Source organism: Salmo trutta, chromosome 16 (assembly GCF_901001165.1).
Source record: "Salmo trutta chromosome 16, fSalTru1.1, whole genome shotgun sequence".
NCBI lineage: Eukaryota > Metazoa > Chordata > Actinopteri > Salmoniformes > Salmonidae > Salmo > Salmo trutta.
In genome coordinates this window covers 23,735,562-23,749,392 of record NC_042972.1, presented here as the reverse complement: position 1 = coordinate 23,749,392, position 13,831 = coordinate 23,735,562, and the positions used below count along the sequence as shown (strand labels likewise).

Below are 13,831 nucleotides of genomic sequence, written 5' to 3'. Positions count from 1 at the left end.
CCATGACTTGGGGGCAGTGGGTTCGGAACAACAACAACAAAAAAGTTCTCTTGGCGAGTGGTAGGGCAAAGGGACAGGTGCTCGGGCACAGGTAGACCCCTATCTGTGCACGTGCCTGGATAGGCCTATATCTTGCTTATTGGGAGCGAGCCTCACACATAGGCCGACTATACATTTTAAGGTGAGCCTAGTAGTTTTTATTTCAGGAGAAGTGCAATGTGTAAAGCTTATACAGTATGCTTGTGGAAGCCAATTACAATAATGTTGAATGCCAGCACTCCAAACATATTTAGCAAAAACTGGAGGTATTTTATTATTCCTATTATTTGTTACTGTAGTCTATGCTGTTTAATAAATATTATTATTACACAATGGACTAGGACGAGAGTATTCCGTGCCCCCCAGCCGAATTGGAGTTGATGACAATGCAAAGACTGTCAATAACCTACACAACTTGAGACAACTGTAGCCATGGAACACATTGATTGGCCAGTGAATTGTCAAGCCTTTGTCACACCTACAACTTCATCAAAAACAAGCCCTTTCACGCCACCGCCAGCTATTGTGCTCATAATTCCCACTGTGTAAATAGCAAATATATTTCTGACACAACCTCCAACCTATAGCGCTACCGCCAGCGCTAAGATTAACCATTGCGTTAGTTTGTTAAAATAGAGCCCTTCATTTAATGAAGATCTAAGCTTTTACAATTGTGTTTGGAGGTGTTTTGTATATTTATGATGTGCTTAGAGATGTGTTTTAAATGCATAGTGAGATGAGACTATTAGTAAATTACTGCAGAAACAAGCACATTCCAAGTGCATGTTGAAATACATTGTTGCAAAATAAATAATGTGTTGTGATCAAGACGCTGACTGATCCTCCATCTCCATCTCTCCAACCCCCTCCCCATCTCCTGCCCTCCACACAGCCTTGGCATGTGCATACTCAATGTAACCCTTGATTTCCTGCTGATAACCTGATCTTCATTCTTATACTGTACCTACACTGCAATTTCCATCCTTGTGTCTTTCTGTGTCCCGGACTCCTGCTGCTAACATTTAGCTAGCATCTCTGTGGAGGGTTGGCCAAACACACAGAGGATACATCCCAAATGGCACTCTATTTCCTATACGGCCATGGTCAAAAGTAGTGCACTATATAGGGAATAGGGTGCCATTGGGACTCATCCAGAGAAACACTGCCTCTCTCTACTCTGTGTTTAATAGCTGATCACACACAGAAGAGGGCCATGCAACCCACAGAAACTTAATTACACCCCCTGTGCCTTGTTATTAAACAGGCTTTCCTTGAGGAATGTCCGTCCGTCCATCCACTCTCTTCTCTTTTCTTCTGTTCTTGTCTCTTCTCATGTCTTTTACACCCCAGCAATTCATCCGTGTTTGGCATTTTATCATGGTGTTGTCTTAGTTGTATTCCTCATTCCATTAGCTTGCTCCTATGGAGCCTGCTGAATTGAATTATGCTGAGGTAAAAAAATATAAAAGCTTGTTTCCCAATTGGTCTAAATTATAGGGACAGAACTGATGAAAACATTTTACAGAAGGTGTTAAATTCCACCATTAGCACTTCATCTGGAAATGTTTTTAATTTGTTTGTCTTGTCATCATCTTTATGGCTTTTTGAAGAACATTTTATCACTGATATTACAGAGATATGATATTGCAGCACCAGCTGCAGCGCATTAGCTACAGTAGGTAAATAGAAAAAACCTAGAACACTCAGCCAAGATGCTCTCATGTATTAGCATGGACCTCAGTGAGAGACAGAACGGAAGATAATCCATGTTTTGTGATGTGAGCAGGCTTCGATGCCATTAAAATACCTGCATTCAAAGGATTAGAATAGAGTCCCTGAGCCAGTGAGGTAGGCCCCATGGGCCCTTGTGTCTGTGCCTGTTTGAGCCATTACTCTGACAGCCTTTCTACACACTTGACTAGCCACAGAACTAAATGGGTTAAGCATGAATGTTATCTAGGGGACCTGTGCAGGTGCAGTTAGCATTCTGCTCAATACAAACTAGACATTCACACTTACTCACACACTTTATTTTTCTTATCAATGTTTTTTCTGCCATCTTCTCCCACTCCTTTTTCTGTTACTTCTATCTCTGTTCATATGCTCCCTCTCTCTTTCTATTTCTCTCTTTCTGTCTCTCTCCTTCCCTTGATCTATACCAAATTGCCCACATGAGTCTGCCATGGAAAAGAGGCATTGCTGAATCTTATTTGTCTTGTTACAGACTAGGGGGGCTAGTACAGTACCTCAACTCCCTCTGAAGCAGGAGAGGATAACAGCTCTCACCTACCATATCTGCATCACCATAGTAACAGCTCTCATGTAGATCTGATCTGATCACTGTGACAGGACTTAGCAGAATATCAGAGCACCTTTCACCTGTGTGATATAAAGTGTAGTCAGAGCACAGAGTTACATTTGAGCAGTAAGTGTTGATGTCTTTGGAATGTCAGATCTAAGCGTCCACCTTATTGGACCTGCTGCTCTTTCTCTGAGCATAGATGTGTTCATGCACTGTCCCGTGGTTGATATATAGAGACAGACTGGTTTGACTTTAGTTTCATAAGGCTTCCATTTTAAGAACATACAGTACAGTATTCGCACAGAGGCAAACCACTTGGACAATGCGAATGTAAGGCTTTATTAGTGCATCTTCAAATGTCAGTATTATTTAGATCCCTGTGAAATATTACCATCACTTTAAAACCATTGAGAAATTACAACACGTATACAAAATGTGTGGAACGACTCACTGTGGAAAATCACTGCATGACACTATCAGCAGAGCACAGCCACCACCAATCAAACTCACTGCAACCATTTGAGAATCAAATGAGGTATAATTAGAGTATATATAACAGGCGGTTCACAGAAGTATGTCAACAGTTTTCAATTCAACAGCACAAACTTACTGAAGCATGAAACGATTTGTCATTAAAAATATCAATCATTTTACAGACACTCTTATCCAGAGCAACTAGGGTTAAGTACCTTGCTCAAGGTTTTACAATAATGTACATGAATGGGAGCAGAGCCAAACCACTCACATTCACACTATCCACACAGTCTTCTCTCACTTTATTCCCATTTCTGATACATTTTCCAATCCACTCCGATGTCCTCTTAAAAACGCACTTGCTAAATCCTTCCTTCACCTTCAGTATTCCTTCTTCTTGTCATCTTTCTCTCTTACAGTCCACCCCCATAGATATTACAACTTCTTCCACGTGCCCTCGCAAACTTCATATCTGGAAATCTACATGGGAGTGGTGACCTCATGGTCAAATGTAATCAGCTACATGGAATCTGATCACAAAAAACTGTAACTGTAATCAGTTATGTTACCAGCAAAAATATTGTAATCAGGTTAGAGATACTTTTGAAAAAAATAGATGATTACTTTTTTGTTTAGGCTACTTTTAAATTCAGAAAGGATGTTTGAGAAGAAAATACATTATGACACCTTTCTGTTTCTCAATGACATTCAATTAAGTTTGTTCCACCTGAGCGAGTCTGACCACAAGTCAGAGACCCCTAAGATGACACACCAAATGCGTTTGATGGATACTTTTTGTTTTCTTCAAATGCCTCTTAATGGCAGAGTAATCCAAAAGTAACTGAAGGTAATCAGATTACGTTACTGAATATGGGCAATCCAAAAGTAATGTTACTGATTACAATTTTAAGACAGGTAGCTAGTAACTGCAACAGATTTCACTTAGACAGTAACATACCCAAACCTGCTTATGGTCAGGTATCAATATACAAAAGTATTTTCAGATCTAGTTAAGTTTGTGAGGGTAAGTAGATGAGGGGAAAATATATATGAAATGTGATCTAAATATCATTGACAAATATGATAGGATTAAGCCCTTTAGAGGTGACATCTCCCTGACTAATGATGATTGGCTGTCCTAGACTGGTCTGTGGCAAGCGGAAGCTCCCTATTGATTGGTTGAAGCTACCTTGGCTGTAGTGCTGCTGGCCAAAGCTCTCCTGTGATTGATCAAAATTAGCCTGCCTGTATGGATGTTGATAGAAGCTGTCCCCTGATTGGTCGAAACTGCTTTGGCTGTAGAGCCGTTGGCTCATCCCATTGGCCCGTCTCCCAGAGGCACTTCTCATTGGGTACCTCTGGCCAGTCTTGTACCAGCCTGTCTCTTTGAAGACAAACCAGATGTTGCCGGTCCAGAGGATAAAGTTTACAAAACCAAAAACCTGTATAAAGGTACAGAAAGAGGGTATTTAGAGCGCATGTTGATGTTTCTTGTCCTGGAGTCAAAACAGACAGATTTCCCCTTAGATAGGCCAGCTGCAAAGTCAAAATTGGCTATATTGTAAAAATGTCTGAAAATAAAAAATAGCTTTTTGGTCTTAATTTAAGGTTAGGGTTGGGCGTTAGGGTTAGCAGTGATTTTTAAGGTTAGGGTTAGGTTTAAAGTCAGATTTGATGACTTTATGGCTGTGCCAGCTAGTGACCACTCTGCAGAGCTGCCTCCAGAACAAGATTCATGACGAAAAATTCTAACCTACATTTAGAGTTTGGGTCTAAACATCAAACTGTCAGATTCAGAATCATAAAATGTTATTGACATAAAACAAATGGTTGCTAAGAATTTTTGTTGCTGTGCACATAATTTTAAACATCATCATCAACAATCGTTTGAAGGACGACAATTGCGTAGGAGTAAACACCACCTGTCTGAAGACAATGGAGCTGACATTGATCAGCATTGGTGTTTCCTGCTTAAGGGCTATGTCCCAAATTGCACCATATTCCCAATATAGTGCACTACTTTTGACTAGGGCCCATGTGGTCTGGTCAAAAGTAGTGCACTTTATGGAGAATAGGGTGCCATTATGGACGTCACCAATGACTCACCACAGACGTGTTGAGCTCAGACCAGACTGGGTGGTGGGAAGCTGAACACCGGTTGGCCGGGTATCTGCAGGCAGAGATGAGCAGGAGGACCTGGGTGGGATCAGTGGCTGACTTTACATCAGACAGAGCTTTGGCCCAAGCACAGGAACTCACCAACCACATGAAGGCGAATAGCACGGTCACTACAAAGTCCTGGTTAGCAGGGAGAAATGGAGAAGGTTATTATCAGGTTCAATTCGATCGTGAGAGTTGAGGTGTGAAAAACATGATAGGGTGATGTTATAAATTAGGTTTAATAATCTAACTGCACTGTTCAAATTACAGTAGCTATTACAGTGAAAGAATACCATGCTATTGTTTGAGGAGATTGCACAGTTATGAACTTGAAAGTTATTAATAAACCAATTAGGTACATTTGGGCAGTCTTCATATAACATTTTGAACATAAATGTAATGGCTCATTGGATCGGTCTAAAACATTGTACATACACTGCTGCCATCTTGTGGCCAAAATCAAAATTGTGCCTGGGCTGGAATAATACATTATCGCCTTTCTCTTGCATTTTAAAGACAATGGTACAAAAAATGCATGGTTTTCTTTGTATTATCTTTTACTAGATCTAATGTGTTATATTCTCCTACATTCATTTCACATTTCCACAAACTTCATAGTGTTTCCTTTCAAACGGTATCTGTAACGATGTACGCTGAGAGTCGGGAAGCAAGTTCAGGGAATGAATACATTTTATAAATAAATGAACACAACAAGAAACACGAACAGCGCACCAACATGATACAGAAACAATGATGACTGGGGAAGAAACCAAAGGGAGTGACATATAAAGGGCAGGTAATCAAGAAGGTGATGGAGTCCAGGTGAGTGTCATTATGCACAGATGCGCATAATGCTGGTGACAGGTGTGCGCCATAACGAGCAGCCTGGTGACCTAGAGGCTGGAGAGGGAGCACATGTGACAGTACCCCCTCCCCGACGCACGGCTCCAGTCGCAGGACGCCAACCAAGATGACGATCCCGGGGATCAGGAGCGGACTGGTCACCTCTGCTGAGGCGCAGAAACCTGACGAACCGGCTGAGGAGTGAGAGCCTGATGAGCCGGCTGAGACCTCCCTGGTTGCCTCGGTCGAGGCACAGGAACCTGTTCACCCAGCTGAGGCATGGGAGTCTACAAACCCGCTGAGGCATGGGAGCCTACAAACCCGCTGAGGCCTCCCAGGTAGCTCCGGCTCCAACACCCGGACCCGACATCACCTCCAACACACACACACACACACACACACACACACACACACACACACACACACACACACACACACACACACACACACACACACACACACACACACACAAAAAAAAAACACTCCCTGATGCTTCCCTTTGTTGAGTCGTCATTCTGTAACGATGTACGCTGAGAGTCGGGAAGCAAGTTCAGGGAGTGAATACATTTTATAAATAAACAAACAAAACAAGAAACACGAACAGCGCATCAACATGATACATAAACAATGACGACTGGGGAAGAAACCAAAGGGAGTGACATATAAAGGGCAGGTAATCAAGGAGGTGATGGAGTCCAGGTGAGTGTCATTATTCACAGATGCGCATAACGCTGGTGACAGGTGTGCGCCAAAACGAGCAGCCTGGTGACCAAGAGGCCGGAGAGGGAGCACACGTGACAGTATCAAGAATATGCATATCCTTGCTTCAGGTCCTGAGCTACAGGCAGTTAGATTTGGGTATGTCATGTTAGGGTCCAATCCTTAGGAATATGGAAGAAAAGAGCAGGAGTAACAACAACATACAGCTAACTGCAATTTATAAAATGCCACAATATACCACACCTTTCAGGTAATAATCTTGTAAATCACATTTCTCTATATGTTAAGCTACCGCTGTCCTGTAACTTATTTAATTCAGTGTATCTCAATTAATAGACACATACATTAAACAAATCAACTCACAACCAACGGTCCTCTGTTACCCTCGCGATACTTGTTCTGGTAGTAGATGTACACTACGGTGGCCATCAGGGAATAGAGGAAGGCAAAGACAGCCACGGTCACAAAAAACTGAGCTGAGGAGGAATAGTCTCCTACTAGGAAGATGCTTTCCTGTCTGTTCCCCTCACACAGCGTGGGCTGGAAATGGACCTGCTGTAACCTATCAGATGACAGGAACAAGGACATGGTCACAGTTAGAGCCTTTTATTGAGAAGAGTGAGGCTCTGATCACAGGTGGGTGAGAATGAGGTGGAGAATGTCATGACCATCATCATGCAAGTCATTATCATAGTAAAAACAGCTACATGAAGACAGATGTCTTGCTGTAGCTATGTCGTCAGTAAAATGTCTCTCATCAAAGCTCAATGTGTTAGTATCCTAATCACCTGTTACAGTAGTTTCCATGTATTTTATTTAACCTTTAATTATACAGGTTAGTCATTGAGATTACATTTTGTTTACAAGAGAGACCTGCAGTTATGCCCTCTGACCTATAAAATAACAAAGTCCTTCATAATGTTAGGGTATGTCCAGGGAAAAGTAAGGTATGAGTAGAGTGTTTGAACACTCAATAGTTTACAGAAAGTAGAGATAGACCCTGCTGCTTCTTGCTTCATTCAGAAAAATACAAAAAACAATCTATTTTAAGAACAAAAGTCTGTCTTGGTAAGAAACCCTTCCATTACGAATGTAATCTGACAGGCTTTAAAAGTAGCGATTGTTAAACTGAGTGAAATAAGTTCCTCCCACTGATCTGAATGAACCTACGATCTTCAGAGACAGAGAGAAGAGAGAGGAGGGAGAGAGAGGGAGAGAGAGGTAGAGGTATATGTATTCCTCACAATCACTGCATGATGCTCAGGAGTCTCAATTATAAATCTCTCCCCTGATCATCAAGTCTTTCCACATTACTCTAAACCTGAGCTGAAAGGTTTAAGGTCTTCAAGGGAGTAAGTTGATACATGTGAGATACTGAATGTGGAAACAAATTAATCATTTCTGGGAATCAGACATAGACTCCGACACAATTGTCTGACAGCTCCAGCTCCATATTCCATCATCTTTCAATCAAAACAAAGATTACATTTTTTTTATAGATGGAAAATAAAACTCTGCCTCCACACCTCCACCCTATCTGTCAAAACACATTTACAGTCGGACAACACTGTCATTGTCTCACCAAGGCTATATCCCCACATGCACAGTAGATTACAATACATAGTTACTTAGTGAAGTGTTGTGGAGTGTTTATCTGGATAATGTTACTTGTCTCTCAACGTGATATACCCATGCATGTGACATGTGACAATGACATGATCCTTTTGCTCCAGTTTGCACATTTTTGCAAATAACAGCATGTATTACCTGAAGGGATAGGCAAAATTTACGGTGATGCTAAGGTTGCTCTGGCTCTTGTCCAGACATTCCACTCTAACCCGCAGGTGACCAGAGTACCCTCCACATGTTGCAAATGCACAGATGGCAAAGATCTGGAAAATAAATATATTATTAAACTCCTACTCATTGAGCATGCTAGACATCGACTGTGTTCCAAATGATACCCTATTCCCTATATAGTTGGCTAGCTACTTTTCACCAAAAAGTAAAAAGTAGTGCACTACACAGGGAATAGGGTGCATTTGGAATGCAGTTAATAGTTGCTCCTGGTCCCTCCTTTCCTGTCTGGTCCTTTGCAAAACTGCTAGAGCAACAGCTGGACCTAATGAGCCCCAAAGGAGCATCTATATCGACACCCTGACAGATGCTGCCTTTGGGAAAGTTATCATGTGTACAATATAGGATATATGGTGTGGATATATGGTGGAATGAGCGTGGAACTGTTGATGGATCCTAAAATCAAATAAAAACTGCTCTTGCCAGTAATGGAGAGTGTGGTAAGTTGAGCCAAAAGGGTAAGTTGAGCCAGCCTTGTTTCAAGGAAACCATACACAAAATTAATTGTTTGACCAAATATTTAGGAAGAGGTCATGTGAGTGGGAAACTACATGGAAAAAGTGGTAAGCAATTAGGTAAAAAAAAACAGATTTTCACCAAGTCAAATAAATGTGTTGTATTAGATGTTTCATGACGCTTGTACCTAAACCAAAGTCAATCAATTTAAGATTGTTCTACATCAGTTGGGGTCTCTATAAGCTTCAATAGGAGGTCCTACACCTAGCATGAAAGTGCAGCCTTGTAGCTGTGTGGGCTAATATAGTAAAAATGTTTGCCTTGGGGTCAGTTGAGCCAATGGCAAGTTGAGCAAATTGAAGCATTTTATTCCCAGGCGTAATGCAAAGCATTATTGCTGGGATATGAGGCAACAACAGGGCCTGTGTTACAAAGTGTTTGTTAGGTATTTTAGGGATAGCCCCCTTTTTTTCAATTTTGGCCTAAAATGACATACCCAAATCCAACTGCCTGTAGCTCAGGACCTGAAGCAAGGAAATGCATATTCTTGGTACCATTTGAAAGGAATCACTTTGAAGTTTGTGGAAAAGTGAATTGAATGTAGGAGAATATAACACAATAGATCTGGTGGAAGAAAATACAAAGAGAAAAACAACCGTTTTTTTCTACCACCATCTGTGAAATGGAACAGAAAGATCCCACATCGAGCCATCACTCTGGTTCTAATTCCGATGGTGTTCACAAGATGGCAGTAGTGTATATGCAACGTTTCAGATGGATAACTTGAAGTATGAGCAAACTACATGACATTTAGTGTGAAGTCATCCAGGTACATTTGGGCAAATCGTGAATGAGACATTTACATTCACATTACATTTTTCTGAAAGAATATCGTCAAATCTGTATACTTGGACTTTGATGTAGCTTTTCCAGTATTAGTAGCCATATTATAAGTTCAACATTTGCAAAACACCTAGTTTTCATAACTTCATAACTCTCCATATTCGTAGACATTTTGTCCAAAAGGAAAAGGCTCGCTGTTGCACAAGGTTAGCAGCTAAATTTTGTGACAAATACGGGGTTTCCAAATACTCCCATAAAGCCCAGCTCCTTGGCTATCTAGCTAGCTTTGTTTGACCCCGATTGGTGCTAACTTGACAAAGTTACCGTCAATCAAGTGAAGACCGCCCGCATCATCTGAGTGCCATGAAGGCTACACTCTTTGACCAAATTTGGTGTCCTATAGGATATACTACACCCCTAATGATATAGTGAAGTCTGGTTACATTCTAGGATCTCTGAGAAATAAATACAAACGTGATTTGACTGGTTGAAACAACGTTTAGGGTTAGATTTTCACAGATTCCTTTCTTTGCAAATTTAATGAGTGGAAATACAAAATCGATCGTACATGCTACATGGACCTTTTTAGGATATGAAAAATGATTTTATCTAACAAAACAACACCCCCCCGTGGCTCAGTTGGTAGAGCATGGTGTTTGCAACGCCAGCATGGTGTGTGCAATGCCAGTGTTGTGGGTTTGATTCCCACGGGGGGCCAGTAAGTTTTTTTTTTTTAAATCCACAAAATGAAAATGTATGAAATGTATGCATTCACTACTGTACGTTGCTCTAGATAAAAGTGTCTGCTAAATGACTAAAATGTAAATGTAAAATGTAAATGTTATCTCTGGGACCCTTTGGATGATAACAAAGATTTCAGAATGTAAGTACACATTTCACCTTCAGAGGTGAATTTATCAAACCTATCGCGGTGAAAAAAGTGTTTTGTTGTTAGGAGCTCCCCTGAAACAATAGCATGGCATTTTTTCGCAGTAATAGCTACTGTAAATTGGACAGCGCAGTTATATTAACAAGAATTAAGCTTTCAGCCGATATAGACACTTATATGTACCGACATTTGATGTTTCTCTAAAATCTGCGATCATGACACAAAGTGCTGCATGATTTACAACTGTCCCGTTGACGGGACGCCTATCCCTAAGAAGTTTTAATTTTAAACCTGTGTTAAAATATACTTAAAATGATTAAAAGACAAAAAAGCGATTGTGATTGTGTTGAATTATGTTTGAGAAATAGACATGGTTTAAAAAGGTAGTGGTAATATTTAATTCAGTACAGAAATGTGTAGGCGGCTTAACTTACCCTGTCCCGCCGCTCAATTTACCCCATACCCAGGGTAAATTGTGCCAAGACATTACTTTTTTGGAACAAGCTATGTTTTCAAAACTCTAATGTTTTCCTGAATTCTGATTATGGGCATACACAACATCCTGAAATACTGTATATGTAGATAGAGACAGAGACAGGGACAGGGACAGGGACAGGGACAGAGACAGAGACAGAGAAAGGGACAGGGACAGAGAGAACGTGAGAGAGAGAGAGAGAGAGAGAGAGAGATTGTTTCACTCAGATTGTTTCTAAAAGGTATACATACAGCCAGACAGTTGTTGTGTAATCTGATCAGATCCAAAGTGTTTAAGACCACATCTAATTGAGTGTGTGTGGCTATAATTATAATTAAAAGTCATTGATTAGATGTATTTACCAAAAAAAGATGAATACGTGTCACGTCCTGACCATAGAAATATGTTATTTTCTATGGTAGAGTAGGTCAGGGCGTGACAGGTTTTTCTCTCTCTATGTTTTCTATTTCTATGTTTAGGTTCTAGTTTTGTATTTCTATGTTGGGGTTTTGTATGGGATGATCTCCAATTAGAGGCAGCTGGTCCTCATTGTCTCTAATTGGAGATCATACTTAAGTAGGTGTATTTCCACCTGGGTTTTGTGGGTGATTAATTTTGAGTTGTGTATGTGTTCATCGCTGCGTCACGGTTTGTTGTTTTTTCATTCAGTGTATTTATGTATTGCATAGTTTCACAGTATAAATAAAATGTGGAATGACACACACGCTGCACTTTGGTCCTCTTCTCCTTTTGACAGCTGTGACAATACGTCTGTTGTCTGCAAACATCCTGTTAATTCACTAATTCATATTCAAATGGTAAAAAGATGCATTCTAAATGGTTACAATCATTAATCACACATTATAACTAGTATAATCATTATTATGCCATTAAATTCTAGACTAAAACACAGCTGTTAACAAAGTATCCTCTGAATACATATGCTTTTTGGTTTCAGTGTTAAAAGATGAACAGAAAGAGAGAGGGAGAAAGAGACACAGAAAGAGAAGAGAAAAAGGGGAGTGTGAGCGAGAGGAGTGAGGGAGAAAGAGAGGGAGAGAGAGAGGTGGTAGAGGAAAGCTAATCTCGGCACCGTATCTATTAAGCAGACTGATGATCAAGGTTTGGGATTGATTTTCTTGAGAACAGCATTATGAAAACAACTGAATAATTTAGAAATGGGCTGACTGCAAACAGAGAACCACCTACTGTGGGTTAGAGGGTGGGCAGAGCCTCAGAGAGTGACTGAACCTGTTGGAATACTGTACATGCCACACACACAAACACCGCGGTCATACGCATGCATGCATGCACGCACAAACACACACACATGTACGCACAAACACACACACACAAGCACACACACACATCCCAAAGGACTGCCCTGGAAAAAACAGTTGATAAAATTCACCCATCAAACATAAATAATATTCCTTACAAACCAAATTGAAAAAGAAAGTATTTTAAAACGCATGTATCACATACAATAGCCTATAGAACACACCCCTGCTTCATAACTAAATAATTATAATGCTGGTTTAACGAGGAATGTACTTACCTACAGTCCAAATATGAAAGAAACAACTACTTACCGGAGCAAATATGACCATACACATTTAAAAAGCACAGTGAACAAGTTCTACTCCACAAAAGGGTGTTAGCAGCTTGCTCCTCATACTAATGCACTGTCACTAATGTAGATGGTTTAAAGACAGAGAGCAGAGAGAGGGAGAGAGAGAGAGACAAAGAGAGAGACAGAGTAGAGACAGAAAGGGAGAAAGAGAGAGAGCTCATACTAATGCACTGTCACTAATGTAGATGGTTCAAAGACAGAGAGCAGAGAGAGGGAGAGAGAGAGAGACAAAGAGAGAGACAGAGAGTAGAGACAGAAAGGGAGAAAGAGAGAGAGCTCATACTAATGCACTGTCACTAATGTAGATGGTTCAAAGACAGAAAGCAGAGAGAGAGGTAGAGAGAGAGAGAGAGATAGAGAACGAGACAGAGAGCGAGACAGAGAGAGAGACAGAGAGCGAGAGAGAGAGAGAGAGAGAGAGAGAGAGAGACCGAGAGAACAGAGAGTACAGAGTGCGGAGGTTGCCTGAAGGGGGGGGGGGGTGACAAGATATCTGAAGGGAGGAGAGGAGAGAGCAAAGGGAACTATCTGGGGTTGGGGTGGGCGTTAGGAAGTAGGGTAAGGAAAAGGATGTACTGTAGTTCAGAGCTCCTCTCTAGTATAACTGTGTGGCTCTGCTCCTCTCTTTGAGGACAGACCTACCTACAGTACCAGACACTCTGGTAGAGAACAGATAAACAGAACTATGAGGATTCACCTAGCAGATTTCCACCCATAGATTCCCCAGAGGAACAGAGACAGATAATTTACCATGCACCACACACACAGTGCATGTCTATGACAAGATTCTTCAGACATACTTTCCACTGGGAAATCAAATCAAAGTCAAATCAAATTGTATTTGTCACACACGCCTAATACAACAGTGAAAGCCCTTAACCAACAATGCAGTTTTAAGAAAAAAGAATTGTTAAGAAAGTATTTACTAAATAAAGTCTCTTCCTGTCTGGGTTGGCGCCCACCCCTTGGGTTGTGCCGTGGAGGAGATCTTTGTGGGCTATACTCGGCCTTGTCTCAGGATGGTAAGTTGGTGGTTGAAGATATCCCTCTAGTGGTGTGGGGGCTGTGCTTTGGCAAAGTGGGTGGGGTTATATAATGCCTGTTTGGCCCTGTCCGGGGGTATCATCGGACGGGCCCACA

The 13,831-nt window shown here is 41.1% G+C and overlaps 1 protein-coding gene across 1 annotated transcript; it reads right to left on the bottom strand.

The window, feature by feature from the left end:
• Positions 1-3,637: 3,637 nt before the first annotated feature.
• LOC115150340 (synaptoporin-like) lies at positions 3,638-12,912 on the bottom strand. Its single transcript, XM_029693530.1, has 5 exons — positions 12,651-12,912; positions 8,306-8,430; positions 6,902-7,100; positions 4,922-5,113; positions 3,638-4,257 (listed from the first exon to the last, which is right to left on the bottom strand). Exons 1-5 carry the CDS (start codon positions 12,672-12,674, stop codon positions 3,877-3,879), a joined length of 921 nt encoding a protein of 306 aa, XP_029549390.1. The 5' UTR covers positions 12,675-12,912; the 3' UTR covers positions 3,638-3,876.
• Positions 12,913-13,831: the final 919 nt, after the last annotated feature.

Bases quoted from the DNA above. Each gene is read 5' to 3' on its own strand.
- LOC115150340 (XM_029693530.1), bottom strand. From the start codon at position 12,674: ATGTGTATGGTCATATTTGCTCCG. The intron at 8,431-12,650 runs GTAAGTAGTTGT...TTTATTTTCCAG, and splicing joins GTATGGTCATATTTGCTCCG to ATCTTTGCCATCTGTGCATT. The intron at 5,114-6,901 runs GTGAGTTGATTT...CCTGCTAACCAG, and splicing joins GTAACAGAGGACCGTTGGTT to GACTTTGTAGTGACCGTGCT.